The following is a 23,611-nucleotide window of genomic DNA, read 5'->3' as shown; positions in this document are numbered from 1 at the left end:
CGACAAATCCGTAGCCTAAATGTCTTTATTTTTTTCAATTATACATTCAAATTGAACCAAGAAAAAGTAACATATTTTTGTTTCACTACCACTTCCTGTAGGTATTTGAGTTTACACTTTAGGAGCTAAATTATTATTTTGGGTTTATTTTACCGGCATGCAAACTTATTGATTGACAGGTTCTCACTTATGCTTTAAAAGTCACAATTTTCATTCAATTTTCCCCCTTATTGTTTAAACATACTTTTATTGATTGGCGACTAAGAAAACAATAAAATAAGAAAAGGTAAAATCATTTTTATTAATAAGGAAATCTTACGTTCTGCTCCTGCGTCCTTTACTTTTACTAATTATTTCCCAGTATTTTGAACTTTTTTAAATTTATGTTTTCAGTATAAAGAGTTAACATAAAATAACAATATTTAAACTTGTTAAAATCCATTGAGACAGTCGTTTTAGGGGGAAAAAAAAAATCAAGTCTTCAATCGATTGCTCTATGTTCCTCCTGGACTGTCTGGAATGATCGATGTTTCTTAGTTCGATGAGTCGAGTCTGGTGCGCTGCAGATAGCCGAGTTGTGGTTTAAAGGTGAGTAGCGGGACTTTCATTTTTTGAGCTATCTGTTGTTTGTGTCTAGTATATTGTATGTAAACATTGTTAATTAAAAAGAAACGCATTTTGAACCTTTAACAGCGTAAACTTTTTGGCTGAAACGAGCTTCACATGAGACTAGCTCAAATTAGCGCTGTGTTAGCTTGCTAGGTAGTAGCAACTCAAATGAATGTTTGTTTATCTGTCCTGTTTCAGGGCATATTTACTTACACAAGTTTTATAGATGTTCCCGTGGGTGTGTTCACTCAGTTCCTTTATGCAGAACATTCTGTATTTACACGTGGAACTGTGTCTTCTCGTGTTTTTCGTCTTATCATCACATGCTTGCAAGCAGCCGTAACTCATTCGCGTTTTGCCCTGCATTATCAGTCCACCAGCATGGGTCGACGCTCGTCTGACAGCGAAGATGACAGTAGGAGCAGGAGGAAGAGAAAACAGCGCCGCCGCTCCTCCTCTTCCTCCTCGTCTTCGTCGTCCTCCGGTAGCAGGGTGAGGAGCAGTCGCAGCCGGAGGTCGTCTCGCCGGAGCCGCTCTCGCTCTCGAGACAGAAGGTGAGGCAACAACACCTCGCTGGAGGTTGTTCAACCATCACTGACATTTTAGAAATGTGTGCCAGATCAGTTGGTAGGGGGTTCAAATCTGAGGTTTAAGTCTTTGAGTTCTATACATTACCCTCACATACTTAGGGATCCTCTTAGTAAACGCAGCTGCTATAAGAAATGAAATATAAACTGGTTTTATTCATATTTGAGTCCACTCCCGTCATATTTTGAAGTATTTTCAAAGTGTTCACAGTGGTGTTTTAAAGATGATTGGGCTGGTTTTAGCTTTTCTATGAGATAGTTTCTGCAGAGCAACAGGAGTTCATCAGAAATTCGCCTCTAAGTTGTTGGCAGCCTGTGCTGACTTCCCACCCACCCTTTGTTTACACTCTCTCCCACTAGTCTACAGTCCCTCAGAAATCCCAACCTAACATTACTGGTGCAACAAAAGTGGTCAGCAATATTAGAGCTATCCAGTTTTGAGCCTGATGCCAGCTCAGACGAGGAAAACAAAAATGAATGCACTCGGATCTATTTGGATGCATCGGAATGGAGCTGACCAGACAGCTTATGACTTAATGTCAAGAAATACTCAGAAAGACAATTTTAAGCTTAACTTTCTTTATTTATGTCATCAATCATAAGAAAACTGCTACAAGTACCTGTTTAAAATACCAAAAAAACTCTTTTAATTGGAGTGGTTCTTTAATCTAATCATTTTGAGACATCAGTTTTTTTTTAATCATGCATTCTTTGTTTTATTTTATACAGTGTAGTGGTCTCTGAATTTATTTCACTCTTACTAAAAGTTTCAGTGGGCTGCTGCCTTTTTGCCAGGAAACTTTCTGAGATTGTTTCCTGTTTAATTAGAGAGACATTTTTGTACATTATAAATTCTATCTGTTTGACCACTTTATTCAAAATACTCAGATTTAAATAAACAGTTTTGTCATTGAAAAAAGCAATGAGTAAAAGCCTCTTATGGTTTTCAACATTGAATACCTGCCATCATGATTCTGTGTCATCCACAAGCCACCCAGTGTTTCTCTTAATTTTTTTTTAAAGATATTTCTGAAAAAATGTGTGACTAAAATATCAGTTTGAGTAGAAAAATATTGTAAACGAATGATATCAACAAAAAACAAATGTCAGGTATCATTATAGGATCTCTAATTTGACTTTGTGTAAGTCTCTGTACACTGACTCACATTCTCTAACAGTTTTTTTTCTTTAACGTTCCAAGAACTTGTAGTATGAGTACCGTAAATTCCGGACTACAAAGCGCACCCGATTACAAGCCGCACCCACCCATATTCACGTGTTTGACTGCTTTTATACATACACAAGCCGCGTCAGAGTACAAGCCGCGTATGTGTTAGCTGATATTGTCATCCTGACAGATCACGCCCAGCATCCCAGAGTGAGTGCAATTTATTAGCACATTGTGGGTGGTGCCAGTTTTGCCTCTGGGTCACGTATTTGGGTTTATCGACATCTGTCAAACAGCATGGACCTCTATTCTGTTCACAAGTCCCTCAGTTATGGTGTTTTTATTTCATTTTTTTTTTTACTTATTGACAATCTAGGTATCTAACATAAAATTACAAACAGTAACCATATAATCAACATTACATCCCTCAGTTATAATGAGGAAATTTACATCCGCGATTCCACATTTCCCATGAGTCTTAGGGGCTAAAGGCGGGGCCAACGCCCGGCTCGCCATTCTGTTGTACGTGTTTAAGAATGAGCAAGTATCAGCAGTGCATGGAGGGGTGAACGGGAAAAGCTCTCCTTCCGCTTGTGTCGCAGCAGCGTTATGGGAGTAACAGGACTGGTTAGAAAACACAACGGTCAAATAAAGCAGCGGCGACTGAAAAGCGCGCGCCTCAGCGCGATACGCGCGCCTCAGTGCGGCGCGTGCGTCAGAATTCAGAAGCCTCTGCACTCCGCGGACGCCTCTGCGCTCCGCTCCCGCCCCGCGCGCTCCTTGTCTCCCCTTCCTATCTACTCCGACACCTCTGGCCAGGGCGGCTTCAAGGAGGAGCACTTCGTCCCCATTGCGCCGGTGGATGGAGCAAATCGTTTCTGTGCAAAGCAATCGGACTTAATACTGTACGTTTTGTGTATGAGGGGCGGATGCGTTGTTACGTGTGGGAGCCATCAGACTGCCATTGGCCCTGCAGCTCAATCAGCAGGAGAAGATGTCTCCAGCTCACACGGAGGCTGTGAGTTTTTCAAAGCAAAATTCCGCTTTTACGGTTTCTTTAGAAACCGTAAATGGAGTGTACATTCACTCCATGCGCTGTTCTCTCCGTCACGCAGCAAACCGGCTTTTCCAAACCCGTTGGTGACGGTGGACTTTTTTACGCTGCTTTTAACGATTGCTTTTAACTTGAAAGCTTCATCATAATGTAGCGGCGATCACGTGCACGTTGGGTCTAATGGCCCCAAAGGATTCTGGGATGCGGCCGGGCATGCGTGTTTCGTTTTGTTGAACCATGACTGAAGTGTCTAAGACCTGAAGTCAAGTCCATGCTGTTTGGCTGCTAAGAGGTGTGTTGAATAAAAATGCCTCGTGCTTGGTGTTAGATAGAGAATTCAAACTATTCACTGAGGTCGAAAGTACGTACATGGCGGCCGCCAATTAAATCCATAAATTAGCCGCGTCACTGAATAAGCCGCAAGGCTGTAAGCGCAGGAAAAAAGTAGCGGCTTGTAGTCCGGAAATTACGGTACTTATTCTTTTACAGTGGGGCAAAAAGAGTATTTCAGTCACCGATTCTGCAATATGTACCACTTAAAGAGGTGAGGGCGGTCTGGAATCTTAATCAGAGGAACATTTCAATTGTGAGAGACAGAATATTAAATGAAAAGTCCTAAAGAAGGATCGGGCATCCTGTCCTCTTTGCAGAAAAAAACCCCATCTCCAAAGCATGATGTTTCCACCCCCATGCTTCACATTGGGTGAGGTGTTCTTGGGATGTAACTCAGCTTTCCTCCTCCTCCAAACATGGCAGGGATGTTTATACCACAGATTTCTATTTTGGTCTCCTCTGACCATAGAATTTTCCCCTGATATGCTTCTGGACCATCCAGATGGTCTCTGGAAAACTTTAGAACTGTATTTATTCTGTTTTCAAAAATTTGCTCCAACAGTCAATCTCTTCTCACCAAGCTGCTTGCTTACTGTAGATTGGTTAATTCAATTTTTGTCAGGTGAGCAATCTTGTCCATGGTGTCCTTAGACAGCACTTTGGTCTTGTTCATGGTGTTGCGGTGTGACTGTTTTAGGGTCTAAACAAATGTGTTTTATTTGGATAATGAGTTCAAACAGGTAGAATTCATACAGGTAACAAGTAGAGGATAGAAGAACTTCTTAAAGAAAAAGTATCAGGTCTGTCAGGACAAAATTCTTGATTGTTTCCAGTAGGTAAATACTTATATTTTACCCAATTATATGAATAAATCCTTTAAATAATATTCTAAAAGTACATAACTTATAAAAGCTTTTTCAACTCATATACCGTACATAAGAAGAAAATTAACAACTGAAAATTATTTCCATCCAACGCAGTAGTTAAGCAGACACAGTGCTGCTTTTGTTGTATTGTGGAAAATGTGTACAGTTAACACGTCCGTCATTATGAAGTCTGCAAGACTTTTAAAAATGGGATTTTATGTTGAGTTTCTTGAACTGACTGTTAATTTTATTTTTCCTTTACCTCCTCTGGTTATGAACAAGTGGTGGGGGCTAGCATTAGCGGTTCTTCAGGCATCGCTCAAAGATTACTCAGTGATTTCTGACAACAGTGTGCTTTAGCATTAGTAATTTTGCAGACCTCCAGGAAAACATGAAGACATTGTTTTAAGAATGTGAGGGAGGATTTAACTGGGTCTGCTTCTGTCTGTCCATCTTTTCATTCCTTTAAAGTCCCCCCCCCCACTTCGTTCAACACTAGCTGTGTGTGTGTGGCTATTCAGAGAACGACAGTTGACGGTAATTATTTATGAGACTTGGTCAAGGTCCATTATTGCTGATGGGAAGTCATTGCTTACCTGCACAGAGTGGGGCTGGCTGGGCAGTGTAAACTCTGTAAGCTGCCCAGTTTGATCAATTGACCCGAACTGACTGTGTTTGTTTAAGAGAGTTTTTTTTTTAAATAGGCTGATTTAAAAAGACAGTGCACGTTTTATGGCACTTCCCGCTGATATGCACACACATTTTCTAAGTTGGTTTCACTAGTGGTAAAACAGAAGAGGAATTATGTTCTGGGTGGGTGACATCATGACCGGATAATTAACATGTAGATGCAGGGAAAAAAATGACAAATTTGAGGTAAAAACATAAATAGAGTTCTTTTTTTCTCTTCTTTTAAAAATTTTACCTTTTTTTCTGAGATTTTTCTACATGATCATGTTATTATTATTATTATTATTTTTTATTATTAAATTGTGTTTGAGGGTATTTGTGTGAAAATATGTTCAGTAACACCCCTCAAAAAAAGAAGAGCATACCAGTGTGCTTTTTTTCTGTGTAATGTGGTCGGTGATGCTTTAGCGCATTTCTGGATCTTATTTCTTTAGACTCCACTTTTAGGATCCAGCATTTAGAATACTAATAGATCTTTTATGTGCTTTTTTAAGTGCTACAAATCGGGTTTGATAGTTCAACCTTTGTGTTGTTTGTACTTCTTGCCTTTTCTTCTCCTCTGTCAGAGGTCCCGAAGGACTGAGTTTTTTTTTTTTTTTTTAACCATAAAGATTTTTGTTATTTTGGTTTTTGGTGAAACAAAAGAAGAGCGTTTAAATTATGAATACTGCACAAACTAAGCTGTAGAGAAAAAAAGGGGGGTGGGTAAGTTCTTCATTTACATTCACCCTCATAAACATTCACCCCTGCTTCATGATATCAATGGGAACATGGTGTGAGTGGTGTTTGGAAAATAGACGCTACACGCTCTGCTGTAGCCACATTAAAGAGCAGCAGAACACCAAAGGGCCCCTGTGGAGGAACTGTAGGGCAGCTCGCATGGTGTGCAGCTTTGAGCCCCAGCCGAGGACGTTCACTTATGCAAAGTTGTCAACAGTGCTGCTGATAATGTGTTATACATATTTGTGCTTGAAATTAACAACAGATTAGGAATGCAACATTCAGTTTTACAGTTTTTTTTTGCAGAAAAGCCAAAAATTACAATCTTTGTTTCTGTTTGTGCACAACAGGAGAAAAAGACGCTCCAGCAGTACTTCATCCCACAGTTCAACTCGCAGGAGGAGAAGTCGCAGTGCAGAAAGAGATAAAGGGAGGAGCCACCGGTCACATAGGTCACGCAGTCGGGACAAAAGGTAGAACACTGCTCTTATATTCAGGAATCACAGAACCATGTGCATTGTGTGTCCAAATTTAAATAAAAATAGATTCACTTTGAAGACATCTAACTTATTTAGTTACAAACCAGCATATGGGGTGCACACTTCTTAAAGAATTTTTTCCCCCCAAAGCTTATTGTTGCATAAACACATAATTTAGTATTTATGTCTTATGTCATCAGATGTAAGCACATGTACACTTGGAGCCCAAATCTAGATTACAGTGTTGCATGTGTAGCCATGCCTCAATTTGCCCCTAATATTACTTTTATTGTGTGTGTGTTGGCATATTTGCTCACAGAGGAAGTACATTTTATGCATCCAAATGTTTTTCCAAACTCTACTCTCTTTTCACTCTTTCCTGCAATTAAAACATCATTATCCCTGAATACTTATTTAAAATATGACCGCTATTTATGCAATAGCTCATTTTTATTTATACTTTGCAGATAGCAAAGTTATTCATGCAAGACTAATGTGTACACACCTGCACCACACTGTGCACACACACAAACACGTGCACGCTCTGCCACAGAGAGTTCTGCATCCCTCTCAGAAATATAAAGAGAGAGTCTCTGTGTGTGGTGATCCATGTCATTAGCATAGATAATCTGCCGCTAATGAACCAGTAAACTGTGCTGCTTTAAACCCCCCCACACACACTCACGCAGTCTCCAACCCATAAAAACATGCACAGATGTACAATTGAAGAAAAGACTGTCATAATATATGCACCAGCAAGGCCCCTTTGTTTACTTGTGTATGGCTGCGGGGGGGAGCAGAGATCATTTTAATTACAAAGCAAAAAGTGTTTTAATATCTTCATTACAGAGGTTTCAAGATGAAGGGGTAATGCAATAGAAGCCTCGACACGTGTGGCTGATTGTGCCAGGAGAAAACGCCACACGTCCATTCTCCTACCACAAGCTCTGGAATTAGCCTCAGAATGTGAGCACATCACTCTGCTCTGACACCATTTAGCGAGAGGATCTCACACCCCCTCTTCTTCATTTATGATGGACATCACCAATAGCAGCGCCACTGGTGATTAAAACTTCAGTGGAGAATGGCATTGCTGGTGTGTAATGGGATTAAAGGTGGTGGAGATTCGGAATATAGTCGGTGACATCAGTGTTTACAAACGCTGCCACTGTGATTAGGAGGGTGGTGTTGCGTAATCGGCTTAGTGGTAAGCGAGAAGCAGGTGTTAGTGGGAGGGTCTGGCGGAGGCGGGATGTGCAAAAATGATACTGTTGATGACAATGTGAATGCAGTTGACAACAACATCTGTGGTCTGTAATTGACATGATTTCTTCAAGTCTTTGGAAGACAATGCTACAGGAACTTACTGACGTTCAATTACTTGGGTATTGTTTGGGTTAACAGTTTTGTAAGGCTTTTGTAAGTTGCATGCACTTGTGACAAACAGGTAATGCTGTCGTACGGTTCCCTTACGCCACACTTGTTCTTATTAAGGTGCATTTACAAGCTCCTGTATCGCCCCGCGCGAATACTGCACATCCAGGGTGTATTAGTCATACGTAAGTGCCTGTAGGATACCCGTACAAACTGCACTCTGATTGCCTGGGTTTTTCCTTTTTAACAGTCAGGCTGCACACAAGGATCCTGCAAGGAGCGTGCACTTGTCACGTGAACAGCACACATGACTGCTTTGTCTGCAGGAAAGAAAAATCAGTACGACACGCCTGTGCCTCACCCACTTTAACCTTATTTTACCCTTGTTTGTTGTATGAGTGCTTGCTATGACCTGTCGCCCAAAGAATGCCCTTTTTTTGGGCTCACCGAGCGGCCCATTTCATGCCAGTCACCTGCGTGCCCCGAACAGGTTGCCCACTTTTCATCTGCTGACAGCCTATCTCCACCTGGAAGGGCAGTTGTGACTAAGGCTTAAAACCTTTTCTGCTATGGAACCGAGTCCTCACACATATCTTGAGAATAGGAATTTTTAATACTATTTTGCTCAAACATTTTAAACATCACATAAATCTGCAAATATAAGTTAAATTTCCTTAATTTAGTATAATATAACATGATAGTGAAGCTAACTTGGTGTCGTTGAGCATAAAAGGTTGTACCAATTTTGCAAAGTAATGTGATTGATTCTATATCTTTCAGTTATTAGGTTTATTTGACCTCATTCTTCATGGAATTGCACGTGTCCTTTCGGTGCAGTGAATGGGCCACACTTTGTGGAGTTGTGAAATTAAAGCAGGTTGGTGTGCCATGTGCACGAATGCCAAGATTGCCATTAGTCAGTCCTTTGTGAGAGTGTGTGGATGAGGCTGGCTGAGAGGCTCGCTGATGGATCAGAGGAGGATTGAGTGGACAGGACCTCATGATTGATACCCAGATAGGATATGAGGTTCCGCCTGCCACCTCCAGCCTGGCCACACCAGCACCGGCACTACCAGCGGAATATGAAAAAGGTGGCACTACTGTGGAGGATAACGATTGGAGATGGGGAATAAAGGGGAGTTGAAGAAGTTAAAGGAGAATAGAAAAAGTGTAAGTAGAGCGGGATGAGCAGAGGTGATCCCGCAAGGGTAAGGTGAGGAGTGAGCACCAATATGGAGAGCAGGTAGACTTGAAAAGGAAATTATTCAAAGGAAAGGAGAATAAGAAAGTCCACATAAGAATATTTACAGGATTTAAGAAGATAAGGACCATAGTAGTTTGAAATAAAAGACTATAAATGCATTCTTTTTATATTTAATGTATAAATGAAAAATAAAGAGGTCCCCAATAAAAAAATTATACTATATCATCTGTTTATCATCTATTGTCACTTCCTCCTTCTCTCGTTTCATTCTCCCCCCTACACTTAATCAGAGAAGGGCCAGGTCCCTCAGAGGCAGTCAATCTTACCCTGAAATGTAAAACAGACAAGAGGAGCAGATTACCTATTTGCCATTAATGTTTATTCTCTTTTATCTAAGCAGGCATGTTAGGCAGCGTGTGCATGTGTGTATGTGTGTGTCTTTCCCTTACATGCGTGCACATTGTCAAGTGAACATGTATTAGAGTGATTGAGCGTATGCATGCGTGTGCAGACTTGCGTGAATGCATGTTCAAGGGGGGGGAATGTCACGTCTTGGTCCACTGGGGGGGGTGAGTGGAGTTGAGCATGGCAGCAGGATCGTACGGTTATCTGATGTGTACCCAGTCCAACAAAGACGACAAGGCCCTTTCATCGCAGCCGGATCACACACTCATCTTCAGGTGAGCTCAGTGAAGCGGTGTGATGCTCCGGTTTTATTGGCGGCCTCAGCAGGAGGTAAATGTGTGTGGCTCAGTCAGTCATTCTGTCAGTACTTCATTCACAACAGTTTAAGAGCACCATTGGAGGGTAAAGGGGAAGGGTTGATGCAATAAATCCACCTCTTGTCTAGTTTAAAAGGTCATTGTCCCATTTGTTGTTACACACACTTCAAACCATTCTCTTATTTCATGCCTGAATAGTTTGTGTGTGCTGTGCATTAAACACCAAGAACAAAAACTTGCTCATTAATATTTCAGGGGCATTCTTAGTTATCTGGACAGAGTGCTAGCGTCAGGCTTTACCTCAGATACGGCCACGGTAACATCAGTCTTAAACTCCAAAAAGAGCAAACTCTTCAATTATCCTTTAGTTTCCCTTAAGGACACAGAGAACATCTCCTAGCATGACGGTTTAATTGAATATATTAGTCAAAGTGATTACTGATATATGAATGTCAGGATCAGATCAGAACCCATGTTTGGTTATTAGATTGTATGCTGGAAATGTGATCTTACAAGGCTGATGGAAACTGTGGGTTAAGTCTTATCTATATCTGGTTAAAGTTGTGTTTGTGCAGCAGGCGGGTTCTTTTCTTCAAGCATGGAATGCAAAATTACAGTAAGTGGAGATTTCACAGATAATGTTGCTTTGACCTTAAATCTTTAGAAAACTGGGGAAAAAAACTCCTTTTCAAAATTAAGTTCTTAAAAGTGTAGCATTTTTAAATGTTTAGATTATATACAAATCAGTTCTAGTGTTGTCCACTTATTGTCTTATCATATAGGTATTATAAATGTTTGTGAAATTGGCTGTCATTGATTAGGATGTTAAGCAGTAATATTTTAACTCAAGATTTTCATATTCATAGACGACTGTTGTTGTGATTTGGGCTATACAAATAAATATTGACTTTTGTTAGGGGAAGTCATAGGCTACTAACTTAATATACAGAGTTCCCTCGTTTACCATGTAGGTTAAGTTCTAAAAATTGTTTTGTTATTTAACTAATGTTTCAATCTTGTAACTGCATTTTAAAATAATTGTTTTGTATCTGTAAGGCGACCTTGGCTGTCCAGTAAGGCGCCATATAAATTAAATATATTATTATTATAAAAAAATAAGATGTGATAGGTAAAATAGTAGGATTACAGATTTTTAAGGTTGTTAAACCTCTCACTAAACACTTTGCACTTTTTTTTTCAGGCGGACATGAACATTTTTACACTTTTTTTCTCTTGTTTAAACTCAAAGTTCAAGCCTTAATGGATAAGTGAGTCCAGTATAATAGAATTAAAATAAAGATCTGATCGTGATCAAAAATTTACATTGTTCTGGCAAACTGCTTGCATTCTGTACAGGTGACATGTTAAGGAGGAGATTGATTAACAAGTTCTCCAGCCAATCAGGACGCAGTACACATAGTTGAAAGAAAAAAAGCATCCAAAATTGCGCTGAAACAAATCTGCGAGGCTGTGAAAGGTGAATCGTGATAATATAATAATCTGTGAATAATTTGTGAAAATCTTTGATTCTTGGTCAATACTTTCTTAGGGATCAGGATTACTAGAAGAAGCCTCTTGAGTGCGTCTACTGCACATTTGATGCTTTTGATAGGAAAATAGCAGCAGATACAGCTGTGCTGCAGTGACTGGCACAGTTATCAAATATTTTCCGCAAGATATAGATAATGCTAAGGTTCCACACCGTGAAGTCTGCTTCATACACTGTAGATCATGACAGTCCTGCAGGCCTGTGACTGTGTGTGCAAGCCTGGGCACACAATTACAGGGGCTAAGGGACAACCTGTTATTTATTGCACAGCAATTTCCCCCCGTTTGAAATGAGGTGTCGTTCGTCAGGTGGATAGCTTTAGCTGCTTTGCTTCAACATGGAGCGTGCGCAAGGTCATCCAGGCTGCTTAGGAACAAGAAGAGCTGAGGTGAGAAACTGAAGAGAGTATGAGGGAGGTATAGGGTGGTGGTGTGCAACTGGAGCGGCATAGTTAAAATCAACAACTTTATAGCCTGTGATTTATGTAGTCTGTAGGTTTTTTTTTATTTTTGCTGGTTCAGGAGTTCTCCTGTAAGGTGACAGGGTGGATATTTGATGTGCATATGTGTTCATTGTGTATTAAATCACATAGTTTAGTTGCAGGTGGTTTGGGGTGTTGCTAACTTTCTGAGAAAGGCTCCAAGTGTCCTCTGACAACATGACAGGTGACAACTGTAGGATTATGCTCTGAATTGCAAGTCAGGAGTCATTGAAGAAAGTGCTGAAAGACTGCAGAGGAGTGTCAAAAAATCCTTACAAAAACAAAGCAATTCAGAATGAAAAATGTTTTTTCATTTGGTACTGTACAGTACAGTACTAATTGGTCAATACAAGAATTAAATTAAAAGTGAAGCAAAGTCCTGAACTTTGCTTTGTTGTATTTCCAAAGCGATTTCTCAAAACCACTACACTAAATGCTTGCGATTATTAATATTTCTGTCAGAAAACAAAGAAAACACAACAAATTCTGACTATTTTTTAAAATCCTTAAGTAGGTTTTAAGTGTGAAAAAGTTTTAGCAATGCGTGATAAGTTATGTAAACAAAGGATGTTTTCTATTTTCATCAATTTAGCAACATGTAAAGAAGGAAGGAACAAAAGAGAAATCTAAATCAACTCCTTCAGTGGTGTGACCAAGTCTGAGCCCCCTACACAGGCTGCTGAGTGAGGGTTATGGAAGAAATGGGTGGTTCAGTCTAAAAACACGAGGATATTTGAGAACAACAGACCATTACTCATAGAAATAGGCTTTTATGCGAATATTACTTGTCATGTTTGGAGCAGGAAAGACACAACACCCAAAGAAAAAAATGTTAACGTTGTTTGTAGGGAAGAGGTTGAGTCATTTTGGGACTGTATTAGCCCCCTTGAGTGTCATTTGTAATTGTAAAAAATATATTTAAAAAAAAATTATACACATGCTGTTCTTTTTTTAATGGAAAATGACAACAGTTGTAAAGAATAATAAAAGTAGTTTTTAAAACTAACTTTATTTTTATTCTCATGTGCTCTTACCATTTCTCCTCCCTTATCCACATGAAGACATACAACCCTTCTTTCCTTCCAACCCAATTACAAGAATAGTAGAGGGTTGATTTAAACTGAAAGATGGCCTGGTTTACTTCAGGCACCTCTTCTCTATTCCATAAAAATCAACATGCTTCCAGTTGTGAGATCTAAACGTGTTTATTGTTGTTTCTCTCTTTTCCTTACTCTTTCTGTCTTATCCCTTCTCAGTGTTGTCCTTTTTATTTATCTGCTGTAAAGGCCAGTCAAGCGCTGCTCAGCTTTGTTGTCAGAAACCCTTATTTGCCAAAGGGAGAAACAAGTGACTGACACAGACAACCTCTTTCATCCCTGGCTCGCTGCAAGCAGTGTTCTCCTCTACCCCATAACACCCCTTCATCCTGCAGTCTCCTCACAACGCTGAAGCCCACTCCCTTGGGTGGCAACCTAGGTGTAGAGTTTGCACCAAGTAGCACACACACAAAAGCCGATAATTCACTTCTTAAAATCTCCACAAGTTGTTTTACCTAAAGAGTCAAATAAAAAAGTTGATTTAGATTTTCCAAAATACACAAAAAAGTCATACTATTCTTCTCTTGAACAAGTATGCAATATTGCGACTAGGCAGGTCTGAAAAAAATGCTATAAAACAAAGAATGCTTTCAGGAATATAAATAATGATTGGTTTTTTTTTAATTAATTTACCAAATGTAAAGTGAGAAAAAAAATCCAAATTTAATATAACTCCCATTTGCCTTCAAACTAGCATTTGTTCTTATAGGCACACTCGCACAGTCAGGGATTTTAAAAGATTATAGTTTGGGTGTTTGATCAACCGGTTATACCAAATGGGTGCTAATGATCATCAATGTCCCACGTAGGTGGAAACCAAGTCAGAAACTGAAACGGAAACAGCTTTGTTGGAGGCTTAAAACTGGGTAAGGGACATCCAACCTCAGCTACCAAGGTGAGGTGATGATAGACAATTTCACGTCATGGCAAGATATATCCTGACAAGGATGGGACTACCTTTATTCTTTGTCTCGTTGCTTTACCCCATCCCCATCCAATGACTGAAGAGATCTTTAGATCATGTGCTTTTTTTTTTTACAAGCTATTGTTTGAATCAGAAATGTCCAAGAAACAGCAGTCTGAGTACAGACCTAACACATGGTTCAAGACCCGATCCGGACCAAATCAAGCTGCCCCGATCCGGACCAACAACGTTTCCAGTCTGGACACCCCCTAAGATTCGAAGATTTTTCCTAGGATGGGAAGGCATGTCTTTCCTCTTTTTTAACCAAACGTCTGCAACTCCAGAGCTCTAAAATATTTGATTGGTCCACATTGTAAGTTGTTAACACGTTAGTTTTGGGAAAGTCTTATCCTTTTTGTCAGACCAAGGAAAAGAGAAGTAGCTCCAAATGTATCTCTCTCTCCTCCCTGCATTTTCTATGTCTCTCTCTTGTATTTAAGCTTCTTGAAGTTCTTCCAAATTGGGTTTTAAATGCCAATTAGGAGGTTGAATGTAGTAAAATAAAAGCAAATGCAGACAGGATGGCCTCACCTTCTGGCTGGTTAGGCTTCAGAGAGAGCTGAGCCGGACCTTTGGCTCCCAGCGAGGCTTTGAGAGAAATATCCTGCCTAATGAACACATTAATTAGAACCATAACTATTTATAAGATGATAATTAGAAACGAAGGGAGGTAAACTGGGCTTTTCCTGCAATTAATGGAGGATTAATTACGGGAGCTAATGAAGTGGATTTTTGAAATGCGTGGAGGTGAAGTACAGAGATGTGCAGCCTGCTTTGTGATCACTGGCATAATTATTTTCTCCAGCACCAAAGCGTTTTAGGCCCTGGTCCTCGCTGGCTCAGGCCGGCTAATAAGCATCATTGCATCGTTATATATGCACTTAAAAAGACTTGCCACTGAAATGACTGTCTAATTATTTCTAATTGGCAGGCCCTGTGTGTTGTCATTGAGCTGTTTGGAGCCGCAGCACAGCCCTGGATCTAATAGAGCTTGGGGCGGAGAGGGAGGGGAGTGAGAACTAGAGAGACAGTGATGCATAGAGGGGAAGAGAGTAAAGAGGAGGGGGAGTTTTACAAGTCGCCTGCTGCACATAGCCCGAGCTGCACATTGGCCCCTCGTGTCACTCCCCCAGCAGGGCAGCAGGTCCTAGAATGATGGCCGACATACTCGCAGGTCACCTTGCCAAGTAGCCGATTAGCAAAGTTGTATCTTATCTGTGCTCGCTTCCCCCCCTTTTAATTAACAGCTTCTGCTCTTAATTTATGCACAAATAAACTCTGCCGTCTGTCCGCAGTCCTTGTTTTCACTGAAACATGCAGCACACAAGGATGGGAGGGGGGAGGCGCGTTTAAGTGCTGCGTGTGATTTAGTGGCCAAGTTTTGAGCCACTCCTCAGAGACCTGAGGTAAAGGAGCATGCATGGACAATCCTCAGTCAGCTGTGAGTTCCTTGTTCCTCTACTTATGCTATGGTTTAAACCATACGGGTATGGGGACTTGGGAGTGATGCTGGCTCACACACTAACATTTGTGCTTGGGGGTGACTTTCTAATTTGCAATTAATTTATTAGAGCAAACAAAAATATCTAAGTGAACAATATTCAGAAATGCTGATCTACCTTAAAATCATACAGACATCAAAGTCTTATTTAAAAATGTTGTCTCTCACATGTGTGAATTGTGGTTTAGAAGCCGTGTCAGCACCTCTGTTCACTGGCCATAAGCAGAGCAATGTGTGTTGTTTTGTAAAACAAAAGCCCTTCGTCATTCCCACTTCCCCACCAGACAACCCAACAGCAAATTGCTAGCTAATGGAACCGCTGCATGCACTTGTCTATTCACTTTGGATAAGTAAAGCAGCAACACAAGCGCACACCCACATGTGGTTTTACTCCAACGTTGGGTACTGGATTAGTGGAAAAAGAGGAGAAAAATGAGAAAGAAAGGCTGGGGAACTGAAACTAATATCATGTGCGCCTTGACTGAAACCTTGACAATCTTTTTGAAAGTAATGAAACACTTTCTCGGCATGCGTGTGAGGTTTTCTATTTGAAATTTGTCTTCATTTTTGCTCTATCCACTCAGATTTTGGCAGGGCAGAGGACATGATGAGGAAGCAGAGACTGATGGATCAGCCAAAAGATACGTGGCCAACTGTTGTGTGATTGGCTTGACAAAGAGCATAAAGCCTCTGTGACTGGCTGAATAGAGAATTTGATGCGATGTTGGCTTCAGATATAACAAGAAAAATGTTGTCCTTTTGAATCTAGTCAACAGTTTTTTTATTTTATTTAGTGAGGATATATGCCAGATATTTCTAAAACTCATTAGGATAAACTCTTTTGAAAACTGATGACAAAGTATTTTCCCACAAGCCTCTGCAGATGTGTAATCAATTACACTGGTATTGCAGTAAGGTCTTTGGATTCTGCTTCTATCAGTGTAATGTAAATCCATATTTTAAATGTTGGTTTATAAAAATTCAAAGTTACTAATAAACAAAACAGAAAAAGAATAACCTTCAAAAAGTTGGAAGCTTCATTTTTGTGTGTGTGCTTTTGTGAACACTGATTTGTCTCAGCGAGCATAAACAATGTTCAAATTAAGCAGTGTTCTGCAAGTTTAATGTATAAAGATTTCTGGTTTTATGCATTCTTCAGTCATATGTCATCCAATTAGCCCAACATTTAAGGTTTTCAAGTATTTTAGCATTCTGTTTTTTCATTTGAGTTCTCAGTTTATTTCTTACCCTCTGCCTTAATCAGCCTAGAAAAAAGTATGTTTTGAAGTCTTTTTTTTTTGTTAAGAGAACCTTCTATTTTGTTAGAAGGGAACTTCAACAAGAGATGAAACTAAAAGCAGGATATTTGTTTTAACGGGGTGCTGCTTGAATTGCGTCTTGGGTGTTTAATTAAGTGTAGTTTCCCTTTAGTAAGGGAATTCGTGTCTGCTTTTTGTCCACCCTTTCTGGAGTACTTTTTCCAGTCTCCCCACATGGTTTGTCTCAGCGTTTATGATTTTTCTTATACCGGAGTTGTGAGATTCCTAAATCACTTAAGCACACGGGGTTGAGCTGTGCACATTTAAACAATAAAAGCCTGTTATTCTAAGGACTCTAAGATCTCCTACCACTTCATAAATACATGCATATAAAAGGCAGAAAAATACATCTTTCCCCGGCGGGGTTGTAAGCTAGTGTCTACGGGCACACCTGCTTATTGAAGCCAGCCTGATGTCTGGTACTGTTGTTTGTTTCATGTATCCACAATTCTTTTTCACCTCTTTTTAGCAACCAGTTTTTCCTAAACATTTTTCTTTATTTCATCCTTTCTCTCTGCTTCACCTCCAACTGTCCTTCACCTATTTAGTTTCTTGTCTAGTAGGGACTCCACATTTTTTTTCCTCCGACTGCCATCACTCTTTTTTTATTTTTATTTTATTACCCTTCCCTGGAAAATATGACAACTCTGTAAAGTGTTAGTTTCTCGTCCATGATGGAACTTGGGGACGAAAAGCGGGTTTCAGATGTGCGAGTGGCTGTGAGCAAGTTTGCAAGTTAGCACCTAGTTGAAGTGAGACCTCCACTTGACCCCACGTCTGGACTGAGTGGGTGAGCTGGTAAGCATCCCCCCACCCGACACACAGCCCTCTTTACTCCAGCTGCTAATGGGTGTCATGTCAAGCTGCGGCTGCACGGGGGTCGAAGGTCGTGGGTGCACACCAGACGGCCAAGTTTAGGATTGCGACGAGGAGGCTGAGTGACACTAGGCATATGAGCCACTGAGGACGAGGGATTCAACACATACAGCATTAAGTGATACACACATGCATGCAAGCACATGGAACGCGTATCTGACTGAAAGGCATCTTTTCTCTCATTATGGGCTGGCCGTCATGGGTTCAGATAGATCTGAGGGGACTTTGAAGGCCTTTGAACTCTGCTAAATGACTTGACCTTGTGGCTTGTGGCTGGATTTGTGTGGATGTGTTTGGGGTGGATATGGGGAGGTAGTGAGTGGGTGGCCTGCATGGGGTCTCATTTCTGCTTCACAGCCAAGTCGGGTATTGCAGACGTTTGTGTTGACGCCTGCTAAATTAAAAGCAAACTGAATATTATGACAAATCTAAACATTTCTTTTATGAGGTGGAAGGGAGTGAAGAAAAAAACATCCTCTGAAACCTTCACGCTCTATCTTTGCTGTGTTAATTGTGTTCACATTCAGCCACTTTGCAGGATTTCTTGTGTGTTATTTAGAGCATGTATGTATATTTATGTTTTTGTGTTAGTGTTCATGTTAGTTGATGGCGTTTAGGTGTGTGTGTGAGTGTGTTCTGTGAACTGAGGGGAACAGATAATGTGGCTGCTTGGAGGGAGTAAGCAGCTTGGGAAATGATTTCAACAGCTCTCATAATTAGAGGAATATCATAAATTAAACTTGTGTCTGCCGTTGCGTTTGAAGAGCACTCAAAAGTAATAAATTCTGGATGGTTAACATATTTGCATTCCAATTCAGCAGGCAGCATCGGGCAGGAACAGCTGTTTTCCACGTCTATTGGCAGCAGGAGCTGCACATTTCTCACTCAAGGTGCTTTTAGTCACATTGAAATGGCAGAAAGTGACTTTTAACTGGAACATGAAGCTGTTTTTGCGTGCTTCTGTTCTTTCTCTGAAAATACCTCGACAGGAAATGTTGCATTAATGAAATTCTTCAAATGTTGATGTCTAATTTTCATTAAGTTCCTTCTTTTTCAGTGTATCTAAGAAATATTGATTAGCAAGTTTTTTGGGTGTTGCATCTACAGATACTGAAGAGTGACTATTATAAAAAAAAAAAAATTCTTTTTATAATTTTATTTATTTTTATATTTATTTAATTTTCTATTGCATTTTCTTATAAAACACACCAAACACACACAAAAAATAATATATTATGATCCAATGTCTAAAATGTCCAATTTATTTTGTCAGAAACTTCATAAAGAAATTTTCCAATTTCAACTTTTGCATGACCTTATTATTGAGGCTAAGGCATAAATAGGTTTTGGATCCCTCATTTTATAGATTTCGGTTTATGCTCTCTAAAGAGGTTTCTGTCCTAATTTGTCAGTATAAATCAATAAGAGGTCAAATATAATTTCATTTATTGGGTTTTTCTTTTTTTTGTCTGAAATTGAGTCTGAAGAATTTCATGTTTCTCTACTTCTGTAGTTCTCACTGTGCTTTGCCAGTCAATCTTGAAACCTTTGCCACATTTGCATAAAGGTTACAACTTAAAATGATGCAAAACATTTAGCTAAAATACTCAGTTTTTTTTTATTTGTTTGCTGAAATGTTAGGGAGCATTTTAGTGCAGATCCCTACCATTATGAATGTTCTAGCGGAATAAACTGTAACAAAAGACTTGTACACACTACTGATAAATATACAGCAATTTAGACAAGGTAAAATAATAGCTGTTCATCCATTATCTCCCACTTACGTCTGTGGTTCTGGCCGTGTTAGCCCCAGTCTCAGAAGCGACTCCCAGACCTCTCTCACTACCCGTTGGGAGAATACTGAGGTGTCCTCAAACCAGCCAACAGATGTGAACTCTCCAGATTGTCTTGGGTCTACTATCTCAACTGAGTATTCTCAAATTAAGATAAGGCAAACTGTTAAACAAAAAAAAAAGATTTTAGGTCAATTTTTTACCTGTTTTTTTTATTTTTTTAGGTTGAATTGGGGGTATTTCTTGATATTAATTTTAACACTTTCTAATAAAACTGCAGAGCTTTTACTCATCGTATACTCAATCATTTGGCCTAATAAACCTACCAGAACTTGGCTGGCCGCCCTGGGGAGATTACATCCCTGTGTCCCTCACTGCACCTCATATGGTAAAATAAAGGTAAAGCAACAGTTCCTAAGATGGGTCTTTTTTTTCGTGTATGTGTGTGTTACTTTTTTCTTTCCTGTGGGCGCCCCCTGTCCCTACACAGTCCATTATGAATAATGATTTGTCTGGGGGGGTCAGAAGACGCTCACCTGTATCTGACACAAGTTGATATCTTTCAGTTGCCATTAATGTCCAATTTTCAATGAAAGCAGAAATAGAATACAGATAAAGGTAACACACCATCCTGCTTCACACCCGTGCACATAATTACCCCAATGGGCTGTGGTGAGGGATCATATCCTAGCACGCACTGGGGGGTCAGTGGCGATAAGCTTCAGCCCATTTCCCAACATGGAGCATAATTACTCTATTGATAATTCTCCCGGAAAATGGTCCCAGCCAATTGCAGGGCCCCGATTTAATGGATTGGATGATGAAACGAGGAATGAATGGAGGAGTGTGTATGTGTGTGCAGGAGGGGTGGGGAGCGTGGCACGTGGGGGCAACCAGGAGCCTTTTATTAGAAATGAAAATATGTTTAGGTCATAGGGGGACCTATTTTCCCTGGAGATAATAAGGCCAATAAAATGTAAAGCAGCGGAAGAGCTTGGAATGGGGTCCAACTGTGACTGTTTATCTGTGTGTGTCCTGCATTAGCCCATTTATCCCCAGCCTCAAATTAGCCAATCATTCTCCAAGGGGAAGGACTTGGTCAGGAAATTGACATTTAGCAGCATAGGCTCACTCTATTAACTACAGTAAATTTAATTTGTTGCACACCCCAGAAGTGGACTGTTTTCTCTGCCATCAGAGGGGGAAAAGGAAAAGGAGACAAAAAACTAAGAGCAGATAGTGAAATTGTGTTTTTTGCATCTGCTGTTTTTGGCCACAGTTGGCCAAGCCATAAATATAGAACTTATGGTTGGAACATTGCTGCTCAGTTGCCTTTTTTTCTCATGTATTGCTGATTACAAACACATGCAGGCATTGTCAACATGTAGACTCATTCGTTCCTGGGTCTGTTAGGGCCATTGATGGATTATCGCGCCTGGATGCTTCATACCTTGATAATGCCAATGATTTTCTTGTCCTTTTTTCCATTTGAAGTTATTTTTTGACTTGCCAAATCGTCACTCCAATAAACACTGTAATAAACAATATAAATCACATGCTCTACAAAGGCCTTTAACTCAATGTCTGAATCAGATGTGTCACTGTGATTGTATTAGAAAATCTCTCCAATTGGCTGCCTCTCTTTGATTTGTTTGCAGAGTGTAATGAAGCAGCAAATGAAAACAAAGAACCTATAATGCTAGTGCTAAAAATAGTTTATTGCATCAGTTTGTTGAGAATTTTATTTAAAAAGTTTGTTTTATGAAACTAGGGATGCGAAAATTCACTTTCCCAGATTTTAGTAAAAATTAATTTTTGGGTCACTGTTTTGTTGTGATTCAATATTTGATTTATGTAAAAAACAACAAAAAGCTAAACATTTAGAAAAATTATGTCATGTGCGTGGAGACTCGAGAGCCGGTAGGACCCAGACGCAGAGATGGGAGGCCAACGGGTTCAGGACTAGAGGGTTTATTAAACGAACAAAAAGCGCTGCAGAGCAGGATGACCAAACAAAAACGAAAACTTACTGTGACGTGACGAGAAACATGGAATAAGGACGCTAAGACCAGAGGACAAAAATCAAAATAAAACAGGAAACAGAACCAAACAAGACAGAACAAGAACTAAAGCAAAACAAAACAAACTCGAACCATGAAAAATTATTTTTTTAAATTTGTTAATAAGCATGTAACAATAAAGAAAAACCTTTCAGTTGGCCTATATTAAGTATGGGTGCAATGTAACACAAAATGTTTTACAATTCCAGCGTAAACATATGCAAACGTGTGCCGAAGGGATGTAACGATTCTTTATCTCTGCAATTTGGTTCGATGAAACTATATCTGGCTCAGTTTTAAACCAAGAATTGTGGCATTCATGGTGATTACTGTAACTACTGCTGAAAACGGCTTATTTTGTTTTTTTGGTTTTGTTGAATTGGCAGACTTTATTGACAGCATGTAAATATTAGACATCTTGAATGAGTACCAACTTGTTGCAGAAAACCTGAAACTTATCAGAAAACATAAAATTCAGTCCATTTTTGTTCTAGCAGGTAAATATTGAAAATTCTGCTGAGAATTGGAACTTTAGGCTAATTGAGAACCAACTCATTGAAATTGGACTCAAGTGGTGTTTTATCAAACAAGAATTCCTTTCACATGTTGTTTTATTTTACAATAATTAAACCAAGTCAGTTGAATTTTCCAACCTTTAGAGGTGCACATTTATTTTCTCAGCACTTAAAGCAAAGTGGTCATGTTATGGCTTGGAGTTGGTAAAGTTTGTTTACCTCCGTAGCGGATATCTCTTTGCAGACCTTTAAAAGTGGGCCCCGGTGACCCTAGTTCATTGAGATTCCATTCCGTGCAACAGTGACTCTCCAGTGATCAGGACTGCCACAGCCTAATTGGTTGCAACAGTTGTCAGAGTGTTGTCTGTTTGGTAGGTGACAGGCGTCTGAAGGAAATGATTAGTTTTCTATTGGGAAAAAGACAGCTCTGGATGTCCCAAACTGCAAACTAATAAAAGGGGGGAAAGCAATAAAGCTCCTGGACGGTAGGTTTGACTGTTTTTATAGACAAATCAATAAAATGATAGATGATGGAAAATAACGGCATTTTAGCTGCCGATTTCTTCTGGGGCCGCAGATTATACCCCCCTTACATACACACATGTACAAACACACACAGTTGAATGCTACACACACATCTTTGTGGACATGTCGGCATTATTACGGTCGTATGTTGTGACAGGTAAATAAGTTGACAAGATGAGTAGAGCTCATTGAGATGTAAGTTACACTTTGAATTTTCTTTTTGCAGGTGTTTAAATCAGAGAGTTAATGTTTGTGTGTCACAGCTAACAAAGTAATCTCACTCTTTAAATCTTTTAGAGACCAGAGGGTCATTGTCAGAATCAATACAAAGGACAGGTGTTCCTTTGAGTCGCCCTCTAATTGGCTCAATTTCTGCACTGTCTCTGCACGTATGTGTGTTTTATGGTGTATTGGTTTGTATATAACCATTATTGAACCTGTCCAATGAAGGATGAATTGGTCCAATCTCTGAGAATTTAATCTCAGTGAGTTTTATCCTGTGGATACAAGCCAGATTTTATCATTTTAAATCAGAATCTTTAGTTTGACTTTTAAAACAGTGGAAGTCCTAATTACATGTAACATGAGACCAGTATTTAATTAGGAAAAAAACATTAATTTGCTAGAACCAAAAATAAACACCGGATTTAACCTAGAAAGATTAATGCCTGGTTTGACCTTTAAGTTATTGATTCTTTGAGTATCATTTGAGAAGAAAAAATAAGTTATGGAAGATTTACCATTGCTTTAGTGAATGTATAATAAACTATCTTGGCTCCTTTTACCTGTTTAGGTCTCATTCTCGCCACCGAAGATCTCACAGTAGGAGTGACAGCCGCCGAGCGGTACACAGCCGCAAAAGGAGCCACAGTCGCAGCAGAGAGAAGGACCGGAGTAGACGAAAGGGCCGAGACCGCGAGAAGGAGAAAGACAAGTACCGGGATAGAGGAAGAGATCGGGACAAGGACAGGGAGAAGGACAAGAGTAAAGACAAAACCGAGAAGAAGGAGTAAGTGGGTGTTCTTTTTTTCTTTTTTGAAACAAACATAGCTATTGCACACCTCAATTTAAAATCCACATGGAAATATGACTTGTCGATTATTCTTTTTTGAATGTTCAAATAGA

At 39.7% G+C, this 23,611-nt stretch overlaps 1 protein-coding gene across 1 annotated transcript in view; it reads left to right on the top strand.

The window, feature by feature from the left end:
- The first annotated feature begins 449 nt into the window (after positions 1-449).
- rsrc1 (arginine/serine-rich coiled-coil 1) overlaps positions 450-23,611 on the top strand; it is a 134,622-nt gene continuing 111,460 nt past the window's right edge. The window contains exons 1-4 of the mRNA XM_011482566.4: positions 450-588; positions 982-1,163; positions 6,378-6,500; positions 23,280-23,495. Coding sequence (XP_011480868.2) covers positions 991-1,163; positions 6,378-6,500; positions 23,280-23,495 — 512 coding nt within the window. The 5' untranslated portion in view covers positions 450-588; positions 982-990. The remainder of the gene's footprint in view (positions 589-981; positions 1,164-6,377; positions 6,501-23,279; positions 23,496-23,611) is intronic.

Source organism: Oryzias latipes, chromosome 13 (assembly GCF_053564925.1).
Source record: "Oryzias latipes strain Hd-rR chromosome 13, Olatipes_Hd-rR_3.1".
Lineage (NCBI taxonomy): Eukaryota > Metazoa > Chordata > Actinopteri > Beloniformes > Adrianichthyidae > Oryzias > Oryzias latipes.
The sequence above is the reverse complement of the archived record's forward strand: the minus strand, read 5'-3'. Positions and strand labels throughout refer to the sequence as shown.